General features: G+C 38.5%; 1 protein-coding gene across 3 annotated transcripts in view; it reads right to left on the bottom strand.

Moving 5' to 3' along the window:
- PPP2R3A (protein phosphatase 2 regulatory subunit B''alpha) overlaps positions 1 to 26,994 on the bottom strand; it is a 229,270-nt gene that overhangs the window by 163,182 nt on the left and 39,094 nt on the right. For all 3 annotated transcript variants that reach the window (XM_027091681.1, XM_027091683.1, XM_027091682.1), the window contains one exon: positions 8,160 to 10,622. In XM_027091681.1, coding sequence (XP_026947482.1) covers positions 8,160 to 10,154 — 1,995 coding nt within the window. In that variant the 5' untranslated portion in view covers positions 10,155 to 10,622. The remainder of the gene's footprint in view (positions 1 to 8,159; positions 10,623 to 26,994) is intronic.

Genomic DNA, 26,994 nt, shown 5'->3' with positions numbered 1-26,994 from the left:
TGGAGGTACTACACTAGGGCTTGAGGGTGCAATGGTTAATAAGGGAGCACCCTCTCCTCAAAATGCCTACAGTCTATAATCAAGAAATTTCCATCCTGCGATAAGGTAAAATGATCTACACTTTTAATGGGGTTCTCCCCTCTTGCCAGGGAAGGTGATGGGATTTTCCCCAGAACACCATAGGTTTTTAGGTGTTAAAAGCTAGAGGAATTAAGAGGCCAGAGGTCTGGGTGAGATATTTGAGTCTTGCTGAGGCACCACCCTCAAGTCCTAGAAGGGAACCTTATGTCAGGTCCTTTTGCATGCACCCTTGAGAAGCCAAGGGCGGGGAAAGAGATGGCCTTCAGGCAAGAGGGCAGAGTTTCCATTTGAGAAGGGGCAAAGCAGACAAGCAAAAATCCCTTCATCTGATTATTCATTCACTTTTTTGTTTATTCATTCAATAAATACTTATTTAACGCTACCATTTGCTAAATAAAGGCCAATAGAGGATAGTGGCTCAGGCAAAGAAACTTGAGAGGAATTCATAAATCTCTCTGCATATGCTTACATTTCTATAGGGGTATGTTTGGGAGCCAGAGATTACAATTTTGGAGTCTGAAGTGGTAAAAGAGAAGATAAGGTACGAATTAGATTGTGAGATAGAATGTCTGCTTAGAGTCTGACTTAAAAACTGCAGAAAAATGATGGGAGATGGGTCCCACCCATTTAACCCTTTACTTTATTAGTGTGAATTCTACTAACTTGGAAATTGAAATAATATAAGCACAGCAGCCTGATACTTCCCTTTATACTCTCTTGGAAGGGGAGTTCTGTTAAGCCCATTTCGTTTGCCCTTGATCATCAAGATTAGACTACCAGAGAGCCTGGGTTTGAGAGAAACAATGGATTTATGATCTATCCATCTAGCCTCCCTTACTGGATTCTCCTAGGACCAAAGGCTTATATTTGTAAGATAGATGGAGAAGATTAAGGTACATTTTGATGTCCTGGAACAGTATGGAAATGGTCTAAGCCAATGTGAGAAATAAACCTCTACCCTTAGTATCATTAACACTGTAATAACACCAACATTTAGGACCTTAAGTAAATTAATTGGATAAGAGTAGGGTATCCACATCCAAATGCTATTTCCTCCAGAGAAACTTCCTTGAATTCCACAAGCTGGGATCTCTCTCTCCATCCTCTGAACTCTGTAGCACTTCACTTATCTCTTTCATGGAATCCATTCTTTCTACTTTGCATCACAGTAAATAGCTCATCTCTCCTACTAGACTGTGAGCTCCACAAAGCTCATGATGTCTGATTTATCTTTATCCCCAACTGTGTGCTGTACACAGTACATGTTTAAGCTATTTAGAAACTATCTTTTTAAAAGCATTTTAAAGCATTTTAGCAACCTCCATTTTGCATACCAATAATGTATTAACTATGTTAAAATAAACTTCTAGGCTCAAGATGGAGCTGCTTCTGCCATGTCATCAAACCAAAACTTGGATAACTTATGTGTCCCTGTAAATGGTCCACTTGACCAAAAATGTTGTATATTCAGTCAGCTAATCCCCAAATGCCAAGCCAACTGTGGGCCTTCTCACCCCAAACAAGGTTGACTATGGGGCCCCAGCCAATCAGATATTTGCCTCTTCCTTTTTCTTCATTTTTTATCCTATAAAAGCTTCTTGCCTTCCACTCCATTTTGCCACTCTCCAAAAGGAGATTCTACTTCATGAAGTGTTAAATAAAGCCTGTTTGATCACCTAAATTGTCTTCTTTAATCATTTTTAACAACTATGAATGATCTTTACCACATTATTAAGATAGATCCAGCTAAAGTTCACACCTGGCAATACTCTGATAATAGTTTTACTCTTTAATTTTGAAATTAATAGTTTTAAAAAATTAAACATTAAAATTTTAATTCGTACTTTCTAGTAATTCAGACAGGTTTCCCCCTCAATTAGTGAAATTTGTAAGGTTTCACTAGACTTAAATATTATAGTATAGCTTAAAAAAAAATCTTCCTCTTTCATTGAAGAATTCTTCCCCCTGCCCTCCACTCTTTCCATTGAGACAAGCAGTAATGGAAATTTCCCCCGGCTTTGTTTTTACTAAAATTAAGTAAAAGTAAATAATTTTCAGGGGAGGCTAGGGTTTATTATTTTAATCTGTGAATAATAGCCAACAGGTTATTGCCCCATAAGGCTAAAAACAGACCAGAAACGACTGTAACACCATCTGCTGGAGGTAATAAAACATGGAATTAAAATATCATTTATTACGTGAACTTCCAAAGCAGTTCAATTTTTCTCAGTGTTTAAAAAAATTTTTAATGTCCCATGTCAAAACATGTCCTAAGTAATTCACCCATTTGTTATTATGAAACCCTTTGAAACCTCAGCCACACCTCCTTTCTCTCCTCTACAAGCTGTTCTTTTTATTTTTAAATTGAAGTATAGTTGATTTACAATATTATATTAGTTTCAGGTATACAACATAGTGATTTGTATTTTTATAGATTATACTCCATTTAGTTATTATAAAATATTGGCTACATTCCCGATGCTGTACAATATATCCTTGTAGCTTCTTTATTTTCTCCTTAGTAGTTTGTACCTCTTAACCCCCTTCCCCTATCTTGCTCTATCTCCCACCCCTCCACCCACTGGTAACCACTAGTTTGTTCTCTATATCTGTGAGTCTGTTTCGTTATATTCATTCATTTGCTTTAATTTTTTAGATTCTACATATAAGTGAAAACATACTGTTCTCTTCTGTTTAACTCATTTCAGACCCATCTGAATAACATCTCAGCTATTCTAGGACCTACAGGATTGTTTCCTGTCACTTAGAGTCTTTGTGAAAAATGTATGTACACAGGCAAACACTCATTTGTTGACCAATGATATAGATAACTTGACACAGTGAGGGACTTCATGAGCAAAGAAAGGAAAAAAGAACAGGCAATAAGACAGGGGATGAAAACGAATCTGTTTTGCCACATAGCACAGGGAGTTCAGCTCGGTGCTTTGTGACCACCTAGAGGGGTGGGATAGGGAAGGTGGGAGGGAGATGCAAGAGAGAAGGGATATGTGGATATATGTGTATGTATAGCTGATTCACTTTTTTATACAGCAGAAACGAACACAACATTGTAAAGCAATTATACTCCAATAAAGATGTTAAAAAAAAAGGAATCTACCTTAAGTGGAAAAGTCAGAGATAGGTAGTGACTGGAGAGGAAAGGGGAGAAAGCTGTGTAGATCAGAACCCATGATGAAGGATTCTGAAACTCTGGGCTTACTTACTTTTCTGTTTCTACTGGTACACTGTTTTACTGCCATCCATCATTGGTAGTTTTTGCTATTGATATTTAATGATGTTTCCAAGATTTCCAATGTCTTTAACAAAATATCACACTGAACCTTATCAAAAGTCTGTTTTGCTGATCTACAATGAAATAATATCTAGACTAAGAATTAGCAAACATTTTCTGTAAACGGGCAGATTGTAAATATATTAGGCTTTAAGGTCTCTGTTGTAACTACTCAGCTTAGTAGGCAGAGCACAAGAGCAGTCATAGACCATATGTAAGTGAAGGACTGTAGCTGTGTTCCAATAAAACTATTTACAAACACAGGTGGCAGGTCCCATTTGGTCCATGGGCCACAGGTTGCTGACCCCTGATTTAGACCAATATCCTCTTTATCAATCTCTCAACATCCTCCTAGTATTTTCTATTTGACTCCCTCTCCCAATATAGGTTTGAATAGTATTTCTGGACAACAAATACTGTTCCTTGTGAGAAATTATTTTGAAATACATATGTATTAAAATATTAATTATATATAATATTGTCAAGTCAATCTTTCTTCTCAGGGATAATCATCAATGTCATATAAAAGCAATTCCTACATGCCCCTTACGTAAGTCTTCTACTTGAAATGTTTTGAACAACTGGAAAATTTCTGACTGTCCAAAATGTTGAAAAAATAAAAGCCTTAATTTATTATTCTTTAAAAAATTATTATTCTTAAAAAACTGTACTTGTGGGGCTCCTCTGCTTTAAAGTCTTCTTTAGCTCCTCACTCCCCTAGAACAAATTCTTTTTTAAAAAATTGAAGTATAGTTGCTGTACAATATTATGTAAGTTACAGGTGTATGATATAGTAATTCACAATTTTTAAAGGTTATACTCCATTTATAGTTATTATAAAATATTGGCTATATTCCCCGTGTTGCACAATATATCCTTGTAGCTTATTTTATACCTAGTAGTTTATACCTCTTACTCCCCCAACCCTATATTGCCCCTCTCCGCTTCCCTCTCCCCACTGGCAACCACTAGTTTGTTCTCTATATCTGTGAGTCTGCTTCTTATTTTTTTTTTTTTTTTTTTTGTGGCACGCAGGCCTCTCACTGCTGTGGCCTCTCCCGTTGCGGAGCACAGGCTCCGGACGCGCAGGCTCAGCGGCCATGGCTCACAGGCCCAGCCGCTCCACGGCATGTGGGATCCTCCCGGACTGGGGTACGAACCCGCGTCCCCTGCATCGGCAGGCGGACCCCCAACCACCGCGCCACCAGGGAGGCCCAGAGTCTGCTTCTTTTTTGTAGGACAAACTATTTAGCATAGCATACAAGGAAGGTCATTCGTAAGCTGGCCCTAACCTACCTCTCTGATTTTATTTTCTGCTACTTTCTGTTCATTTTTTTTTATACAAGAATAAAAACATGACCAACAATACTGTATAAAAACTTGCAGGATGGGACTTCCCTGGTGACACAGTGGTTAAGAATCCACCTGCCAATGCAGGGGACACAGGTTCGAGCCTGGTCCAGGAAGATCCCACATGCCACGAGGCAACTAATCCTGTGTGCCACAACTATTGAGCCCACGCTCCACAAGAGAAGCCACCACAATAAGAAGCCCGCGCACTGCAATGAAGAGTAGCCCCTGTTCACTGCAACTAGAGAAAGCCCGCGCGCAGCAACGAAGACCCAATGCAGCCAAAAATAAATAAATAAAATTTAAAAAACGTTTTAAAAAAAAAAGCTTGCAGGAGATAAATATTGACACTTCAGGAAGTGGTTACTTCTGGAAAGGGGAGAGAATACTGGGGAGGGGAGCCCTAGGGATTTCAACTATATCTGAGATGACCTTTTATTAAACGATGATGATAATATTAATGAAAATATTAAGTAAAACAAAGATCTGAAACAAAGCTATGGCAAAACATTAAGATTTGACAAAGCTAAGTGGTGAGTAATAAGAATGCTTTTTCTACCATTCACAATACTTTTCTATTTGTTTAAAATAGAGGTTGAAAAACTACAGTCTGTGGGCCAAATCTGGCCCACTGCCTATTTTTTAAGACTTGGAGCTAAGAATGGTTTTATATTATTAAAAGGTTGTTTAAACAAACAAACAACAAAGACTATGTGACAGAGAACTTGTGACCTGCAAAGCCTAAGATATTTACTATTTGGCCCTTTATAGAAAACGTTTGCCATCTCCTGATTTAAAATATTTCATAAGAAGAAAAGAAAGATAAAAAAAATGAAAAGGTAGGAGGCAAGGAAGAATAGTTTTGTTTTCTTGCATTAAGTACATTCCTGAATTAAACATTTTATATTACCTGTTTCTTTAAATTAGCTTTTCATGAATTACTTTTTCAACTTTCATTAAGAAGAAATCTCAATATCTCAATAAAGAAATAAAAATTATAATGGCGATGGATGGTAATAAGACTTATTGTGGTGATTATTTCAGTGTATACAAATATCAAGTTGTTATGTTGTACACCTGAAACTAATATAATGTTATAAGTCAATTATACCTCAATTAAAAAAATTATGTACCTCTGGGGGGAAAAAAAGAAGAAATCTCATCAAATTTTATTCTATGATATTGGAACTTATTTAAAAGACCTATGGGAGAGTCTTTTAATATGATTTTGACTTCAGTCCATACTTGTCAAAAAACTGGGGAGCTCATTAGAGGCCATTGTGTCATTTTCAGGTAGCTGTACGTAGATTGGAGACCCACTTATGAGCTGTCAACCAGGGACACAGGAGAGATGCTGCACAGGACCTATTCTTGGCTTCAAGTTCACATTTTCTGCTTTCTGTAGCCCACCTCTCCTAGAAGAATTTTGTCTCCTTTTTTCTCAGAAGATAATGGGGCGAGAGGGTTAAATAAAATTCAAAACACTATATTACAGTAAGAGTTTCTGGCTAGAGTGGCTGTGAGACATTGGAATATGTCATCAGAGAAAGTAGACTCTTTTTTTTAATGGGGAAATAGTGAGAAAATACATCTAAATATCTTGGCATGGCTCAGATCACAAATACTGTTAGATCTTCTGTTATTACCATTTTGAGGTTGCTATATAGGCATTTTCTTTTCTTTATAAAATATTAAGCACATCAGAATTGCTTATGTACATGAAAGGATTTTTTTCTTATTTTTATAATTAATTTCCATAGTTCCTCCCCCCAGCACTGACTCACATTAACTAAAGATATTACCATCTGTGAATCAATGAATGAGGAGGCTCACACAGAGACTTCACAGAAATGCTCAGTGAACACTTGAGGATCTTTAGACCTAAATTATTTAATAACCTTAAGTAGTTATTGTTTTAAACTTTAGTGTCACTAGTAACTAAAAATGTGCACAGGAGAACAACAGCCACAAAACAAATACGAGGTAAAATTTATTCTGATCACAATATGCATTTTTTCCTGTTCCAATGAAAACATTAATGCTAAAATAATAAGTAACTTGTTTTTTAACTTGGCCATATTTATGCCATCTCTAATATCCATTTGTTTTTTAAATTTACTACATTAAAGATATACAACATGGCATAAAATAATATGACAAAATACTTACAATCCATCACCAGATTATGAAATAGAACATTACTAATTTTACTGAGGCCCTGGACACCCTTCCTCAGTTCCATCTCTCTTCCTTCCTCTAGGGATTAATCATTGTTCTGAATACTGTATTTGATGTATCCGTGTATTTATTCATACTTTTTGGACAAATGTAAATATCTCTAAATAATTCATATCATTATTTTACAACTTGCTTTGGCTTCATGTCTGAATTCATACATGTTGGCATGTATGGTATATTCATATGGTAGAGACAGTGCTCACCAAATATTTTATGTGCTCCCCTATGACTCTTAGACTTCAGGTTGGAATCACTGGATTGTGAGCAGATGGGAAGTGTGTCATGTGTGGGACAAGGCAGTTAAAAGCTCCATCCCTTTCTTCGCCTTCCTTGGTGAACTCACAGGCCACATATTCCAGATGGGGCAATGGGGCAGCTGTAGGGACATGGAGCATCTATCAGCCTGGGTCCCTGAGTGAGGTGGAGCAGAGCCTCTTACCAACTGCGTTGGACATGGAAAATGAACAAAAATAATCCTGTTGTGCTAAGACACACACACATACCTACAAATGGGCAGATAACTCCCTTTCTGGGATTATTCAAAAACAGTGCTATCAGTAGCAGGGTAGATTCAAAGCCTTTTGAAAATACTTCTACCCTATGACTGTAGATGGATATTTATTCCCACTTGCATGATGAAGGAAATCTCACATCCTCTAGTCTTTACCTTCTTTGAAGACCTACTGCACTAACAAAACTTTCAGAGACATGCTTACATGTTCACATACTGTTTCTGGTATGTTAGCTTTGTTGCCCCAACTAGATTTTAACTTCTACACTGGCTTGCACTCTACACAGCATTCAGTAATAAGTGGCCTACTGGTTGACTGAGGGTAAGAAGTAATATTAAATGCCTACTTTGTGTAAGGCACCTTGCTTGTGCTTCACATAAGTTATCTTGATCGTTATTATTTCCATTATATAGATGAGAATATTAAGGCTAAGTAACTTTCCTTTGGTCACAGAGCTAGGAAGATGATAAAGGATGTGGGGAAGGCAACTAAAACTAGTCTGACTGACTCTAAAGATTTTGCTTTTTGGCTTTCTCCACTGAACTTAGTGAGACCGTGCCTAGTGCAGGGCAGGAGCTTTAGGAGAACATAAAATGAGTAACAAAAAAAGTTTCTGTTTATAAATTTTGCAAACATTAGAACATTTCTTTGGCGACATCTCAGAACTGAAGATTGTCGGGTCTTACCTTGATCACCTCTGGGGTCTGCTGAATCAAAACCACTGAGGTAGTGTCATTGGCTTTATCACCAACAGGACTTCTGCAGACTGATAAACTGGCCTGCGAGGAAGTTGTCAAGGTTTCTTGTAGAATTTGCATCATCTCTTTTTCTTGTGATAGGTTCCCTCTGCCTGATTTGCATTCAACCAGTTCTTGAGCAAAGTCTTCAATGCTTTCTAGAATTCGCAGTAAGAGGGCTCGATCCTCTTCCTCTATTTTGTGTCCGTTGGTTTCAATAATCCTTGTTAGGCAGGAAGGTGAGACTTTTTCCGTGGGTGAAGAGACTTTAGATTCAGGCTCAAGATCTACAGGGAGGTGACCAGTCAACTGACTATGACTATTTAGAGAGACAGAGCTTTTACCTTTGGCAAGTGGCTCTCTTAGAGAGGTCTCCATTTTCTGTGAGAAAGATTCCAAATCCATTAACAATTTATCTATCTCTTCCTGACTGTTAGGATTCATAAAATCTCTGTGGTTTCCCTCTTCAACTTTAGGAACTTTTGATTTAAGACCTTCCTCAGGTAGATTAACAACTGATTTCTCAAATATCTTACCAATTTCATTTTGCATTGAGGCAGGGCATTTTTTAAGATGAGTACCACGAACTGATAATTCTGCTCTATCTTCATTTACCTTTAACAACTCCTGACTGGGTCCATTTTCTGTCCTCTGTCCTTTATCTAATGTTTTCTTTCCATCTGACTCTTCCTCAATATAAAGGGTTTCCACTAGATTACCAGAAGAAACATTTTCTAAAGCGTTCATGGTTAATGACTGTGATTGAAGCTGGACATTTTTTAGAGGTCTGGGATCACTTATCTCTAAATTACACAAGGAATTTGTAGAGTTGTTTGGAATGGATTTTACAGTGTCTGTTTTCCTAGAACTGTGCTTGTCATCTTGCAGTTCTATAGTTTGAAAGTGTCCAGAGTCAGGGGCTGAGAGCTGGACAACATCCTCATACTTAGGGGGCTGTTCAGTGCCAAATACTGGGGAGAAGGGAGTCAGTTGTAAACTAGGCATATTACTGACCAGTTCTGTTAAATCTATAGCCTCATTATTCCCAGACTGCATGAATTCAAATGGTAGCTTTTTCAGATAGGATGCTAACCTGGTCATTACATTCATATAGACAGTTTCAGAGCTAGAAATTGCATCATTACCATTTCCTTCACTGATGCTACTCCCTGACTTTTTCTTTATACATTGTTTTATGATGTCTGTGCATTTTTTCAAATCCTCAGAGCATTTTAGCAAGATGTCTAAGCACATCTTTATGTCTGTTCCAGAAGAAAAATTATCTATTTTATGTTTTTCCAAAATCTGAGTAACCAGGTCTTCTTCAGAGAAGTTGTGAAGAAGCAATGAAGTCAGGTTCGTATCGAGTGAGTTTCTATGGGATAAAGATTTTTCCTCGACTGAGGAACTCCGGAGTAAACCAAAGGATGGGGAGTTCCCATCATGGTTATAATGGCCACAGAGCAAGTCAAAATCAACTGACCTCCTGTTAAATGAGTCAGACTTAACTTTCCTTCCCTTTCTGTAAGCTGCGTGGTTAGAGTTTTTGAGTTTTTCAAGGGAAAATTCTTTTATTTTCCCACTGGCAAAACTGATTGCTTCTCCTGCAATGTCCTTTAAGTTACAGGTGTTCTGAAATGTAGATCCTTTCCTGACCCTGGGTATGCCTGTGAGGGCCTGATGGGGATAGTCACCTTCAGCTGAGGAAAACCCATTTTCATGGGGTAGAAACAGAGAGTCCAGATCTGCATCTCTGAACTGAGACACAGGGATGTGTAAGAGGTCTGCACAAACACTATGATGGACCACAATGCAGTCAACTCCATGGGTGAAGGTGTGGCAGGTTCCAGTGCAATAATGTACAGCTTGCTCAAAACGCCGGTCTATCACCACACTGCTGTAGTGGTTCACAGTACTAACCACAAGTCTGTAAGTTGCTGCCATAATATCAAATCCACTTAGTGGTGGGGCATGGAATTTTCTAGAACTTGTTTCAAGTAAATTCTCCTAAAAGACACTCAGCTGAAAATATATTTGATGACAATGTTCAGTGGTTTCTTGCAAATATAATGACCTTTCCCACAAAGGGAAATCATCAAAATTTGAGGTTTGGTAACTGTCAGGATACAGTAGCCGTTGCACATGTGTGCTCTTATTAACAAGTCTAATAATTTAATAACTGTGCCTTCTAGTTTAATTTAGTAATATCATGACACTATAGGATTATTTTTAGGAATAAATTTTAAGAAGATTAAAGAATATTTTCTTTTAGTTCTTCAGCAGTTCTATGATGCAGACATTTATGGTCATAAATTTACTGTCATGAATCTCAGTTGGTAGTATAGAAGTATTGTGATAACTGAGTCCTCCAAAGGTTTAAATGATCCATTTTTCTGTGAATGACAGGAAAACCTATAATGAAAAAAGAAAATAATTAAAAGGGAATATGATCTCTTAATACTGAGAGAACCTTTTATTTCCTCTCCCTTTGCATCCCACATGCAGTTAATCACCTCATTCTTTGCCACATCACTGATGGCTTATCTTTGATTCATGCCTTTGCTTCATATACTCCTTACTAACCTAGAGTAGTGATACCTCAACTCTGCCTTGTTACAACTGCCTCTCAATTGGTATTTCTTATCCTACCCTCCTTGCTATCTTACATGACACTAATTAGCCTGGATTTAGAGAGCTTTCACACCTCTCATAGTTCAAGAATTCACATTACTGATCTCTATCAGGCATCATGGCAGGCCTAGCTCCTTTGACTCATTTTCAACACTTTTAACATCTATTCGTCACCTATAGCCTTATTTTCTGCTACTGACCTGCATCAACATTTTGCTTCCATCAACCTAGTTTTCTTTTTTTTCCTTTTAATTTTTATTGGAGTATAGTTGCTTTACAATGTTGAGTTAGTTTCTACTGTACAGCAAGGTAAATCAGCTAGATGTATACATATATCCCCTCTTTTTTGGATTTCCTTCCTGTTTAGGTCACCACAGAGCACTGAGTAGAGTTCCCTGAGCTATACAGTAGGTTCTCATTAGTTATCTATTTTATACATAGTATCAATAGTGTATATACGTCAATCCCAATCTCCCAATTCATCCCACTCCCCTCCTTTCCCCCTTGGTATCTGTACATTGGTTCTCTATGTGTCTCTATTTCTGCTTTGCAAATAAGATCATTTATACCATTTTTCTAGATTCCACATATATGCGTTAATATACGATATTTGTTTTTCTCTTTCTGACTTACTTCACTCTATATGACAGTCTTTAGGTCCATCCACGTCTCTACAAATAACCCAATTTTGTTCCTTTTTATGGCTGAGTAATATTCCATTATATACATTTACCACATCTTCCTTATCCATTCCTCTGCTGATGGACATTTAGGTTGCTTCCATGTCTTGGCTATTGTAAATAGTGCTGCAATAAACACTGGGGTGCATGTATCTTTTCAAATTATAGTTTTCTCTGGATATATGCCCAGGAGTGGGATTGTAGGATCATATGGTAGTTCTATTTTTAGTTTTTTAAGGAACCTCCATACTGTTCTCCATAGTGACTATACCAATCTACACTCCCACCAACCGTGCAAGTGGGTTCCCTTTTCTCCACAACCTCTCCAGCATTTATTGTTTGTAGAATTTTTGATGATGGCCATTCTGACTGGTGTGAGGTGACACCTCACTGCAGTTTTGATTTGCATTTATCTAATAATTAGTGATGTTGAGCATTTCATCTGTTTGTTGGCCATTTGTATGTCTTCTTTGGTGAAATGTCTGTTTAGGTCTTGTACCCATTTTGTGATTGGGTTGTGTTTTTTTGATATTGAGCTGTATGAGCTGTTTGTATATTTTGGAGATTAATCCTTTGTCAGTTGCTTCATTTCCAAATATTTTCTCCCATTCTGAGGGTTGCTTTTCATCTTGTTTATGGTTTCCTTTGCTGTGCAAAAGCTTTGAGGTTTCATTAGGTCCCATTTGTTTATTTTTGGTTTTATTTTTATTACTCTAGGAGGTGGGTCAAGAAAGATCTTGTTGTGATTTATGTCAAAGAGTGTTCTGCCTATTTTTTTTTTTTTTTTTTTTGTGGCACACGGGCCTCCCACTGCTGTGGCCTCTCCCATTGAGGAGCACAGGCTCCGGGCATGCAGGCTCAGCGGCCATGGCTCATGGGCCCAGCCGCTCCGCGGCATGTGGGATCTTCCCGGACCGGGGCACGATCCCGCGTCCCCTGCATCGGCAGGTGGACTCTCAACCACTGCGCCACCAGGGAAGTCCCTATGTTTTCCTCTACGAGTTTTATAGTGTCTGGCCTTATGTTCAGGTGTTTGATCCATTTTGAGTTTATTAAAGATGGCCAACACATAGTGCTTGTTCTTGATTGTACAACTTCCTCTATACTTGGAAATTATTACACTACCATCATCTCTTTTCTTACTCTCTGAGAGAGAGAGAGAAAAACAACCTTTATTACTGCTCTTGATCTCATCCTCTCAGAGCCTGCTACATGCAGACCTCTCTCTCTCGTCATCAATGGATAGAATTTAACATTCTCTTACTTAAAAAAAAAAAAAAGGCTTTTAAACCATGCTGTAAGTTGACGTCCAAAAAGGTTCAATCAACTTCCGCCTAGTAGTTCTATCCATTATTGAAAGTGGGGCTACTGAAGTCTCCAAATATTATTGTTGAGTTTTCTATTGCTCCCTTAATTTGTTTTGCTTTCTGTATTTTGATACTGTGTTGTTAGATGTGTATATGTTTCTAATTGTTATATCTGCCAGATGGAGGGACACAAACTATCATAGAATACGTATAACTTACTCACTTTGCTGTACAGCAGAGACTAACACAACATTGTAAATCAACTATACTCAATAAAAAAATTAATTAAAAAAAGAAAAAAAAGAATAAAAGAAAAAAATTAAAGAAACAAAACAGGTTTAATCAATGTTCCTACTTAATCAATAAATACTGAGTGCCTACTATGTGCCAGGCACTTGCTAAGTGCTAGAGATACAGCAGTGAATACAGTCCCTGTACCTACTGAACTGACAATCTAGCTGGAAAAAGAAAAACAACACATAAGTAAACATATAACTTAGATGGTGATATGTGCAATAGAGAAAAATGAAGTGGAGCAAGGGCTTAGAAAGGATGAGAGGGTACTGTGTTACAAAGGGCAGTCAGGGAAGACCTCACTGACATCTGAACAGAGATCTGAAAGAAGAGAGGGAGCAGGTTGAGGAGGTATTTTGGGCTAAAACATCTCAGGCAGAATAACCATAAGTAAAAAGGCTCTGAGGTATGAGTATGCTTGACTTACTACAAGAATGACAAGGAGACTAACATGAACAGAGTAGAGAAAGCAAGGGGGGCAGTGTGAGTGACGAGGTCAGAAAGGAAAGGTAGGACACTAAACCATGCAGGGTCTGTAGACTATTAAGATGAATTTGGCTTTACTCTGAGTGAGCTGGGATACAACTGATGTCTACTGAGCAGAGAAATGACATGATCAGATTTATATTTTTTTTTTAGTTAGTTATGTAACATCTTTATTGGAGTATAACTGCTTTACAACGTTGTGTTAGTTTCTGCTGTATAACAAAGGGAATCAGCTATATGTATACGTATATCCCCATATCCCCTGCCTCTTGCATCTCCCTCCCACCCTCCCTATTCCACCCGTCTATGTGGTCACGAAAGCACTGAGCTGATCTCCCTGTGCTATGCAGCTGCTTCCCACTAGCTAATTATTTTACATTCGGTAGTGTATATATGTTGATGCCACTCTCTCACTTCGTCCCAGCTTACCCTTCCCCCTCCCCGTGTCCTCAAGTCCATTCTCTACATCTGTGTCTTTATTCCTGTCCTGCCCCTAGGCTCATCAGAACCATTTTTTTTTTTTTTAGATTCCATATATATGTGTTAGCATAAAGTATTTGTTTTTCTCTTTCTGACTTACTTCACTCTGTATGACAGACTTTAGGTCCATCCACCTCACTATAAATAACTCAATTTCATTTCCTTTTATGGCTGAGTAATATTCCATTGTATATATGTGCCACATCTTCTTTATCCGTTCATCTGTCGATAGACACTTAGGTTGCCTCAATGTCCTGGCTATCGTAAATAGTGCTGCAATGAACACCGTGGTACATGACTCTTTTTGAATTATGGTTTTCTCAGGGTATATGCCCAGTAATGGGATTGCTGGCAGACTTACATTTTAAATTGGTAATTTTGGCTTCTGTGTTCAGAGGAGATTGCAGAGGAGCAAGATAAGAAGAAACAAGTCAGGGGCTATAGCAATAAACCAGGCAAGAAGGCTGGGGGCTTGAACCAGGAGAGGAACACTGGAGACATTTAAACTGTATGTATTTCAAAGGTAGAGCTGATATGATTTGTTGAATGATAGAATGTGCAATATTACTGCACCAAGAAAGGTGCAGTAAGGCCACAATAGGAAGGAGATGATGACAGCAGAGAAGGAGAGCATGAGTTTAACTGTACCATCAATTGCATCTGCATTTTAATGATAAAAACCTTTACCCATTTAATAATGAGAAACAGAACTTCATTGTTTTCATTTTTATTTCTTCAATCCTAGAAAATTCTGTTTATTTTCCTTATTTGTTATATTTCTTCTTTGGTAAATTTTCTATTCATATCCTTTGTTTATTTATGTATTAGAGACAGTGAAATCAGATACAATTTATACAATTAATTCAAGAAGAACCCTTTCTTTTGTTGAATTCTTATACTGTTTAGGGTATATTTCCTGGCTCTTTAGATTCAATGATTATTACTCTGTTTTTATGCCAAGCCTACACTATCATAATTACTGTTGTCTTATTAAGTTTTACTACCTGGCTTTTTTCCCTCCTATTTCTAATTATGATTCATTTTTACACTTCAAATATTCTTTGATGGTCTTCCAGATGAGTTTCTGCATTGTCAAGTTTTAAGAAAAATCCTATAGGAATTTGATTATAATTGTAATAAACTTGTGAATTATTTTGAAGGAACACTGATATCATTATAATATTCAGATTTTCCTTCCACAAATATACAAATCTTAATTCCAATATTCCTTTCTTTTTCTTTTTTTGTGGCTTTCTTCAGGTGAGTCACCCCTATTCTTTTTTTTCCTTCAGTGTCTCAACTTTGTTGCTATGTGAATGGATCTTGAGCTGTTGTTTCATCCTCTACTGCCTTGTCTTCAAATCCCAGATGGTGGCTCATATAAAACTATAAAGCTAAGTATCCTGCAGGGTGGATGAAGCTCAAGTATAAAGTTCCATAGTAAAGTTCCACAATAAAGTGAGTACCCATTAATTTTTAAGTGAAAATACAAAGGTGCCGAAGAGGAATAAGTGTTATGGGACAAAAGACTAGAACATGGCAATCGAAGGAATTACCTTTTCAAAAGAGGTACATCCAGAAGACAGGGAAGAAACAGCACCAAACACGAAAAACTACGCACCTTTTCAGAAATCCAACATTTTGAAAAAGCTTTTGGGTAAGGGTAAAAGAGAAGGAAAATACAATGGATACTGTCAAGAAAGTATATTAGAATAACTGTATGAGAGCTTTTTTTTTTTTATCTTTTTTTTTTTTGGCTGCACCGTGCAGCATACAGGATCTTAGTTCCCTGACCAGGGACTAAACCCATGCCCCTGGCAGTGGAAACTCGGAGTCCTAACCATTGGACTGCCAGGGAAGTCCCAGGACTATATCTTAATACAGGTGATAAAATTGGTCCAGAAGCAAAATGCAGAACTGTTAGAAAATTTAAATATCCAGATACCTATTAACACCCATGTCAAATAAATTCCTAAATTGACATGAAATTTGAGAAAGTAAAGAGAAGTATTTCTCTAGGTTTGAAAATAAGCAAAACAACAAGTTGATAAAGTAACATGACAGAAAATACAAGAAAGTATTCATGTGATATTAGAATCTGAAATACTCAAGGAGGAGAGAACACTGGCCAGAGTCAGACGTATGCTTTTAGACCAGTGCTGTCTAATAAAACTTTCTGCATTGATGGAAACATTCCATATCTGCATTGATATGGCTGCCATTAGCCACATGGAACTGCTGAGTACTTAAAACGTGGCTGGTGTAACTGAAGCACTGAATTGTAACTTTATTTAAAAAATTTTAATTTTGAAATTGCTGTAGACTCACATAGAAGTTACAAAAATAATATAGAGAGTTCCTGTGTACCCTTCCCCCAGTTTCCTCGAATGGTAACATCCTATATCACCACAGTGACCCAAACCAGGAAACTGACTATTAACAGAGCTTATTTGGATACCACCAGTTTTACATGAATCACTTCTTCCTTTTCTTTCCTTCTTCCCTTCCTTTTATAGTAAGTACCACCACAATCAGGATACAGAACTACCCCATCATCCCTCAAAACCCCTCATACTACCCTTTTGTAGTCATACAGTAAACAGACCACTGAACAGTTCTCCATCATTACGATTTTGTCATTTCAAGAATGTTTTATGTGTGGCATCACACAGTATGTAAACTTTTGAGATTGGCTTCTCTCACTGAACACAATGATTTTGAGAGTCATTCACTTTACTGCATGTATCAACAGTTCATTCCTTTTTATTGCTGAGTTTATTGTATGGATATACCACAGCTTGTCTGCCCATTCACCTATTAAAGGATATTTATGTTGTTTGCAGTTTGGGTTATTACAAATAAAGCTGCTGTGAGTATTAGTGTGCAGGTTTTTGTGTGAACATGTTTTTCATTTCTCTATGGTAATTAACCACAGGTTATTTACAAGTCTGATTGTTGGGTTGAACGTTAAGTGTATTTTTATAAGAAACTGCCAAACTGTTTACCAGAGTGGCTATACCATTTTACATTCCCACCAGTAATGTATGAGAGATATGGTTGATTCCACATCCTCTTCATCCTCTTCAACATTTGTGACTGTTTTAGCCTTTCTAATAGTGTGTAGTGTTATCTCATTGGGGCTTTAACCTATATCTACATGGCTAATGATGTTGAACATCTTTTCCTGTGCTTACTGACCAGCCCCGTATCTCCCTGGAGAGGCGCTGTTTAAATCTTTTGCCTATTCAAATTAATTTTGATTAATTTTAACTTAGAAAGCCACATATGGCTAGTGGCCATCATATTATTCAGTACAGTTCCAGATAATAGGAATGCAGCTTTCAGAAATTCTGAGACTTTAAAAGAAAAAAAGAGAAGATATGGTAAAAATGAAGATTGATAGGTTTTAAAAATAAAATTTGATGAACGTGTCATAAGTAATCTTACTGAGAAAGAGAAGTGGTGGGAAGAAGAGTTAAAGAACTAATTAAAAATTTAGGTCTTTAAGTTTTGAAGGGACATGAATAGCAGAGAGAGGGAACATATAACAAAGCTAAATCCCAAGGGGTGATACCAATTTCAATAAGTTTACAGTCTAAAATGATTTGAGTTTTTTTTTTTTAAAGGCCAAAGAAATGAAGATTACTTCCCTGGTATTTGGTTCAGATCTGTGGGTGTCAAATTCTGCCTTTTTATTTAGACCACGATTCAACTGATGCCCAATTGTCTGGCTGGAATCCTAGACCTGGAATATAATCCAACTATTCTCAATCAGAGATACAATCTAACTCAGAACCACGATGCTACCTTGTGTCACTAGTAAAAGCCAGTCTGCATGGGTTTGAATCCCAACCCCGCCACTTACAGCTGTGTGGCCTTACAGAAGTTGGTTAACTTTTGTCAGCCTACTTCACCTGCAAAACAGAGATAATAATAGTACCCATCTCATGAGAGTGAGGTTAATATGTCGAATGCTTAGAACAATGCCCAAGACACAGGAAATGCTCAATAACTGTTAGCTGTTACTGGTGTAACTCACTCATCCAGCATTTTCTACTCTGAGCCAGGGGCTGGTGGGATGATACTGAATAATTCATGGTGATAGCCCTCAGCACACTCACTGTTTAATGAGGGCAACAGGGGAGGCAAGCACAACAGGGTATCAGGAGCACTAAACTGGGGCTTCTGTTTTCCCCTGTTTTGCTCTCACAATTAATACATGTTCTTCTCAGAAAAGTTAGAAAAACACTTTAATTACTCATATTACCATTCAGAAATAACCACTGTTAATATTTTTATGAATGAACATCCTGAAATTTTTTTTGTGAAAATATGTTTTACCAAAAAAACTTATTTTCTTAGGATATATTGCAAGGAGGAGAATGCTGAGTCAAAAGGGGTGTATGTGTATGCATATACTTTTTAATGGTTCTTAGATAAATATACACATCCATTTTCTGTGCTCCAGAAGAATGGCAAATTTATACTTCCAATGTCAGTGTAGGAGTGGGCCCATCTCCCCACGTTCTCCTTGAGTGATACCACTCTTTAAATCTTTGCCAATTTGATAGGTGAATAAATGAAGTACACTGTTTTAATCTGAGCCTGAACATCTTTTTATTTACCTAGTAGGCATTTTGTGTTGTTCATTCACAAAGCCTTTCTTCATGCCCTTTGTCCATTTTGAAAGAGAGTATTTAAATCAGATCTAAGAGTAAGGAAAGGCTTCCCCAAATAAGGGATGTATATACCTAGTTTTAAGGGATTAATGAGAATTATTTAGACAAAAAGGAAAGGAAGAATACTCTAGGCAGAGGAAGACATACATGTGAAGGCTCAGAGGCCTAACATGCCACAGTGAGTTCAGAACTATGATAGTTCCAGCTGATTTCACCGGAGGAAGTGTACAGACATGCAAGAGGGGAGGAAACCAGAGAGCAGCAGGAACTGGACCACAGACTGTCTCGTGTGCTAACCTAAGCAGTCTGAACTTTATTTGGAAAACTATGGGAAAAGAAACAAAGACATTTAGGCTGGGAAGTAACATGATGAGGTTTATGTTTGAGAAAGATGACTCTAGTAGCTGAGTGGAGGCATGGAAATCAATTAGAAGGCTGTAATAATCCATGCAAGAAGTGGTGAGACCCTAAACCAGGAAGGTGGCAGTAACTAACAAAGAGAAGGGCACTGATTAGATAGTGAGAAAGAATTCACAGAAAAGGAGAAGAGAGTAAGAGGGAGGAATCTTGGGTTTCTCGCTTGGGTATTGGGGGACTAATGTTGTCACTTCCAACACAGACTTTTTGTTTTTGTCTTATGGGAGGTGGCCATAGAAAAGATAAGAGTTTTATTCTGAATGTGTTGTTTGAAGAGGTACCTGTGGAACATCCAAGTGGTGATGACTGCATGAAGTGTGAATATAAAAACCTGCATGTCAGCAGCAAGATCTGGGTTGAAGAGGCAGCCCTGAGAGGTCACTCAGGGTGAGTGCATAAAGTGAGAAGGGCTCTGGGCTGAGGATCACTGACATTTCTGGGTTAAAGAGAAGAACAGAATTCTTAGAGGGATCCTAAGAAGCAATTTCAAGGATGCTGAAGGAGAAACTTTCAAAATGGAGGTCACTAGTGTTGGATGCTGCTGAGAGGTTAATGAAAAACAAAAATTACCCACTGGCTTTGCCAGTGTGAAGGTCACTGGTAACCTTGGCAAGTGAGATTTCAAAAAAAAATCCCAAAGACTATGGCATAGTCCCAAAGACTATGTATGCACAAGAGTTATGTATAATTAAAAATATCTGTCTAAACGATATCTGTGAAAAGAACTCTTCTAATAAGTAAAAAAGTTCTAAATGATAAGAAAGCATTGTATCATAGTTTGAGTTTTTTTTTTCTTAATGGCACATGCAATGAGTGTTTTACAATCTTCAATTTGGCGAAATATCGGTCTAAACATGTATGTCAGCGGTAGAAAGCAGAAAGGGAAATTAGAGTTTATATTGTGAATGTTTATGGGACTTCCCTGGTGGTCCAGTGGTAAGGAATCACCTTCCAATGCAGGGGATGCAGGTTTGATCCCTGGTCAGGAACTAATATCCCACGTGCTATGGGGCAACTAAGCCCACGCGCCACAACTACGAGTCCACATGCTGCAAACTACAGAGCCCACGTGATCCGGAGCCCGCATGCCACAACTAGAGAGAGAAAACCCACACACCCCAACTAGAGAAAAGCCCATGCCGCAATGAAAGATCCTGCATGCCTCAACGAAGATCCCACGTGCTGCAACTAAGACCTGATGCAGCCAAAAATAAATAAATAAATAAATAAATATTGAATGTTTACATTTATTCCTCCTCCGGTCTTGTTGCACACTGCCTGCCCACCTCCCCCAAGGCTTTCATCTTCCCTGCTTCTTTCATCCCTGCAATGGGCCAGAGTCTGTTTTCCCAATTTCTATCTAAGTGGTTCATATGCAATTTCAGAGTTCATTCAACCCTTCCTATCACTTTCACTTTAATCAGTGTATGATTACTCTAACACGTACTTTCCAGTGGCTCCTGGTATTCCTCCAGAGTAAACTTCCTGATGAAGTGGATTTCTTGTGAAATAAAGGTACAGAGGCAGCCGACAAGAAAAGTTAGGAGGGAGAACTGGATTTTGAAAGATAAAAGCCTTAGCAGGTGAAGAAGAAATTAAACCGGACCTTATAAGCAAAAAGGAGTTCTACAAAGGTACAGAGATATGAAAAAAACGTTGTGTGTTTGGAGACTTAGCAGGAGTTTGGTATTGCTGAAGTTGAAATGTACAGTATGGATTTTACTGTTCTAAGGTCCTCCTCCAAACAGTAAGAACAAAAATAGGAATGTAAACTCTGTCTTCAAAGACCCTAAGTGACACCTGTAACCCCAAATCACTGTATATGAAGATAGAAAACAGCAGCAGAATGGTCAATGACTTAGCAGAGTAGAGGACGAAAGGATACTAATGACAAACAAACCAATTCTCCCTGCACAACCCCCAAAGGCCCAGGTTAGGAGGTACCAAGTACCACAGAAAATGGGCTAGGGTAGAGGACTGAACACAGGGGACTGTTGGAAAGTATGCAAAGGAATAGAGTTCTCCCCACCACTACTCCACAAACTCAGAAAATCATCCCTCCTTCATCCTGCTAAGACAGAAATCTTATTTGCTGGTGAAAAAAACTGAACCAGAAAAGCACCAACCCCAGGGCTGTATATGAAGGAGAGGGTGGTAAAGGACTTAAAGTTGAGTAAAAGTCTACTTTCTGAGTAAGTCCACCAGCCCCCTTTCCCCTGCCCAAGTCCAGGTCACCAGAAACCAGGCTTATTACCTCTAGCTCCCAGTCCCCACTATGGATTAAAGAATCCTTTTCTGGAGATTGGAAATCCCATCTATCCACATGATCACCTTTCATGAAGCCCACTAATTGACAAATGCTACTCTAAAACAGAGAGCTTCCTCTCAGCTCTTCAGCGCCTCACTTTTATTTTAAATCAGCTTTACTGATGTATAATTTACATACAGTAAAAATGTTCATATTGTGTAGTAACCACTGTCCTAAAAAAGAAAGAACATTTACATCACCCTAAAACTATTCCTGTGCCCTTTCCCAAATCAATTCTCCTATGCTGCAATATCTGACAACTGCTGATCTGAGTCCTATCACGATACATTCATTTTGCCAGTTCTAGATCTTCACATGAATGTGATCACATGAGATGTATACTTTTTAGTCTGGCTTCTCTAACTTCAAACAATGGTTCTGAGATTCATCCATGTTATTGCATGCATCATTTGTATATACCTTTTTACTGCTTAGTAGATATTCTATTGATGTATAATTAAATATACCCAAATTTGTCTTATCTATTCAGTTAATGGACATCTGGGTTGTTTCTAGTTTGGACTATCGTGAATTAAAACTGCTGTGAACCTTCAAGTAAAAGTCTTTTTGTGCATACGTGTTCATTTCTTTTGGGTAATTAACAATGGAAATACTGAGTCATGAGAAGTGTACTTTAATTTTAAAAAACCTGTAAAATAGTTTTCCAAAGTGGTTCTACCATTTTACGCTCTCATCAGCAACACCTGAGAGCTCTAGTGGCTCTACAACCTTTTGGATACTTGTCAGTTTCCTTAATTTTACCCATTTTAGCAGGTGTGAAGTGGTACCCCACTGTGGTTTTAATTTGCATTTCCCTGACGACTAATGATATTGAGTATTTTTCGTATGCTTATTATTAGCAATTCAAATGTATCATTTTTTGTGAAGTTTCTATTCAAATCTTTTGGGTTGTCTTTGACTACTGAGCTCTAAAGTTCATTTACATATTTTAGATGTAGATATCTCTTGGTCTGTGGCTTCCCTTTCCATTTTCTTAGCAGTAGCTTTTGGTTTTAATTCTAATTTTATTAATCCAATTAATCAAATTCTCTTTTATAGTTAATACATTTGTATCCTGTCTTAAGATCTCTGCCTATCTTAAGGACATAGATGTTTTCTCTTAAGGTTTTTCTGGGGGTCTCAAGTTTTATGTTTAGGTCTACAATCTATTTTGATTAATTTTTATGTATGGTATGAGCTGAGTTTGAACATCACCCAGCACCACTTGTTCAAAAGACTATCCTGTCCCCACTGAATTATGTTGGAGCCTTTGCTGAAAAGCAAATTACTATATATATGGATTTATTTCTGGATTCTCTATTCTTTTGTCTTTATAAACACCAGTGCCATTCTGTCATAATTATTGTAGCTTTATAGTAAGCCTTAAAATAATAATGTAAATCCTCCATTTTTTTCTTTTTGTTTTAGCTATTCTAGGTCCTCCGCACTTCCATATCGATACTGGAATCAGTGTGCCAATTTTCACAAAGAGAACCTGCTGGGGTTTTGATTGGAATTTCATTGAATCTAAATCTCCATTTGGTAACAATGGAGACCTTAATAATATCAAGTCTCCAGTCATCACAATCCATGAATGTAGTGTATCTCTCCATTTATTTAAATGCTCTTTTATTTCTCTAAGCAATGTCTGTAGGCCTTTCATTAAATTTACTCCCAAGTATTTCATGTTTTTTGATTCTAATACAAATGGTACTGTTAGTTTAATTTCATTTTCCATTGTGTTTGTTGTTGGTATAGAGAAATACATTTGACTTATGTGTATTGATCTTGTCACTTGCCACCTGGCTAAATTCACTTATAGTATTTGAGGGGTAAATTCCTTGGGATTTTCTATATAGACAATCATATTATCTGAGACTACAGAGTTATTACTTTTTCCTTTCCAATATTTACTGCCTTACTGACTACTGCACTGGCTAGGATCTTCAGAACAATATTGAATAGAAGTGGTGAGTTCAGAAATCCTTGCCTTGTACCTGATCTTAGGGAAAAGTCTTTCACCATTAAATATGATGATAGCTGCAGGGTTTTTGGTAGATACCCTTTATCAGATTGAGAAAGTTCTCTTCTATTTCTAGTTTGTTAAGTTTAAAAAAATCTCATAAGCTTTTTTTTTTAATATGTATCTTTACTGGAGTATAATTGCTTTACAACATCGTGTTAGTTTCTGTTGTACAACAAAGTGAATCAACTATAAGAATACATATATCCCCATATCCCCTCCATCTTGAGCCTCCCTCCCACCCTCCCTATCCCACCCCTCTAGGTCACAAAGCATTGAGCTGATCTCCCTGTGCTATGCAGCAGCTGCCCACTAGCTGTCTACTTTACATTTGGTACCGTATATATGTCAATGCTACTCCCTCACTTCATCCCAGCTTCCCCTCCCCACCGTGTCCTCAAGATCATTCTCTACGTCTGCGTCTTTATTCCTGCCCTATGTGCCATTAGGTTCATCAGTACCGTTCTTTTAGATTCCATATACGTGCGTTAGCATATGGTATTTGTTTTTCTCTTTCTGACTTACTTCACTCTGTGTGACAGAGTCTAGGTCCCTCCATGTCTCTACACATGACCCAATTTCATTCCTTTTTATGGCTGAGTAATATTCCATTGTATACATGTACCACATCTTCTTTACCCATTCCTCTGTTGATGGACATTTAGCTTCCTTCCATGTCCTGGCTATTGTAAATAGTGCTGCAGTGAACATTGGGGTGCACGTATCTTTTTGAATTATGGTTTTCTCAGGGTATATGCCCAGTAGTGGGATTGCTGGGTCATATGGTAGTTCTTTTTTTGATTTTTTAAGGAAACTCCATACTATTCTCCATAGTGGCTGTATCAATTTACATTCCCACCAACAGTGCAAGTGGGTTCCCTTTTCTCCACAGCCTCTCCAGCATTTACTGTTCGTAGATTCTTTGATGATGGCCATTCTGACCAGTGTGAGGTGATACCTCATTGTGGTTTTGATTTGCATTTCTCTTATGATTAGTGATGCTGAGGATCGTTTCATGTGTTTGTTGGCAATCTGTATGTCTTCTTTGGAGAAATGTCTATTTAGGTCTTCCACCCATTTTGGGGTTGGGTTGTTTTTTTGATATTGAGCTGCATGAGTTGCTTGTGTATTTTGGAGATTAATCCTTTGTCAGTTGCTTCATTTGCAAATATTCTCTCCCATTCTGAGGTTGTCGTTTCATCTTGTTTATGGTTTCCTTTGCTGTGCAAGAGCTTTTAAGTTTCATCAGGTCCCATGTGTTTATTTTTGATTTTCTTTCCATTACTCTAGGAGGTGGGTCAAAAAAGATCTTGCTGTGATTTAAGTCAAAGAGTGTTCTGCCTATGTTTTCCTCTAAGAGTTTTATAGTGTCTGGTCTTACATTTAGGTCTTTAATCCATTCATAAGGTGGTTTAATACTGTTAAATATTTATTCTGCATCTGTTGAGATGCTCACATAATTTTTACCTTTTATTTTGTTAATGTGGTGGAACAGGGGTGAGAGAACTGAAATTCATATCAGGAAAGCAAGACATAAGGTTTAAAATTAATTAATGATGAAGTTGCAATATATATGCATTTATAAATATGAAGGTAAATAATGGAAGAAATAGCTAAGAAAAAATTGGCAGTCGTCTCTGAGGAGCAGGCCTAGTTGGGAGGAGAAACTGATATTTTCAAAAGGTTTTTTAAGGATTGACACCTTAAATATGAGAATATGTAATATTTGATAACAAATTTTAAAAACTGGGTTCTAGGGAGATGTAAAAATGACGCTGCGGCTGATTATTGTGTGCTAAGGCATGGGGGGCAAGGGTCTAGGGGAGACAGACTCAGCTGCAGGCATGTGTTATTTTGGTGGGGCATCCAGGAGACATATTTCCCATTCAGATGAATATACTGAATTCCCATTCCGTAGAGATAGGAGTTGAAAATAAAGACTTGGGAGTAAGCACCAGATAAAGGTTTTAAAGCCACAAGAGTGGACAAGACTGAACCTGCATAGGTGAGAAAAGAGTCAAGGACAAAACTCTGAGGAAAAATAAAAATAAACAAATGGGATCTAATTAAACTTAAAAGCTTGTGCACAGCAAAGGAAACCAGAAACAAAACAAAAAGATAACACTCAGAATGGGAGAAAAAATTTGCAAATGAAGCAAGCGACAAGGGATTAATCTCCAAAATACACAAACTGCTCATGCAGTTCAATACCAAAAAAATCAAATAACCCAATAAAAAAATGGGCAGAAGAGCTAGAAGAAGATGGCAGAAGAGTAGGACGCGGAGACCACCTTCCTCCCCACACATACATTAGAAATACATCTACATGTGGAACTGCTCCAATAGAACACCCACTGAACGCTGGCAGAAGACCTCAGGCAAGAAACTCCACACGTACCTGGTTAGGGCAAAAGAAAAAAGAAAAAACAGAGACAAAAAGAATAGGGACGGGACCTGCACCAGTGGGAAGGAGCTGGGAAGGAGGAAAGGTTTCCACACACTAGGAAGCCCCTTCGCGGGCGGAGACTGCGGGTGGCGGAGGGGGAGAGCTTCGGCGCCGCGGAGGAGAGTGCAGCAACAGGGGTGCGGAGGGCAAAGCGGCGAGATTCCCGCACAGAGGATGGGTGCCCACCAGCACTCACCAGCCCAAGAGGCTTGTCTGCTCACCAGCCGGGGCGGACTGGGGCTGGGAGCTGAGGCTCGGGCTTCAGAGCTTAGATCCCAGGGAGAGGACTGGGGTTGGCCGCGTGAACACAGCCTGAAGGGGTTAGTGCGCCATGGCTAGCCGGGAGGGAGTCCGGGAAAAGTCTGGAGCTGCCAAAGAGACAAGAGACTTTTTCTTGCCTCTTTGTTTCCTGGTGAGCGAGGAGAGGAGATTAAGAGCGCTGCTTAAAGGAGCTACAGAGACGGGAGCGAGCCACGGCTCTCAGCGCGGACCCCAGAGACGGGCATGGGACGTTAAGGCTGCTGCTGCAGGCACCAAGAAGCCTGTGTGCGAGCACAGGTCACCCTCCAGACCTCCCGTCTGGGAAGCCTGTGCAGCCCGCCACTGCCAGGGTCCCAGGATCCAGGGACAACTTCCCCAGGAGAACGCACTGCCCGTCTCAGGCTGGTGCAACTTCATGCTGGCCTCTGCCGCCGTAGGCTCCCCATGCATCCATACCCCTCCCTCCCCGCGGCCTGAGTGAGCCAGAGCTGCCAAATCAGCTGCTCCTTTAACCCCATCCTGTCTGAGGGAAGAACAGAAGCCCTCAGGCGACCTACACGCAGAAGCAGGGCCAAATCCAAAGCTGAATCCCGGGAGCTGTGCGAACAAAGAAGAGAAAGGGAAATTTCTCCCAGCAGCCTCAGAAGCAGTGGATTAAAGCTCCACAATCAACTTGATGTACCTGCATCTGTGGAATACCTGAATAGACAGCAAATCAACCCAAATTGAGGAAGTGGACTTTGGGAGCAAGATAGATTATTTTTTCCCCTTT

This window comes from Aethalodelphis obliquidens, unplaced genomic scaffold, assembly GCF_003676395.1.
Source record: "Aethalodelphis obliquidens isolate GAN/ISIS:26980383/991018 unplaced genomic scaffold, ASM367639v1 scaffold72, whole genome shotgun sequence".
In the NCBI taxonomy this organism is placed as follows: domain Eukaryota; kingdom Metazoa; phylum Chordata; class Mammalia; order Artiodactyla; family Delphinidae; genus Aethalodelphis; species Aethalodelphis obliquidens.
The sequence above is the reverse complement of the archived record's forward strand: the minus strand, read 5'-3'. Positions and strand labels throughout refer to the sequence as shown.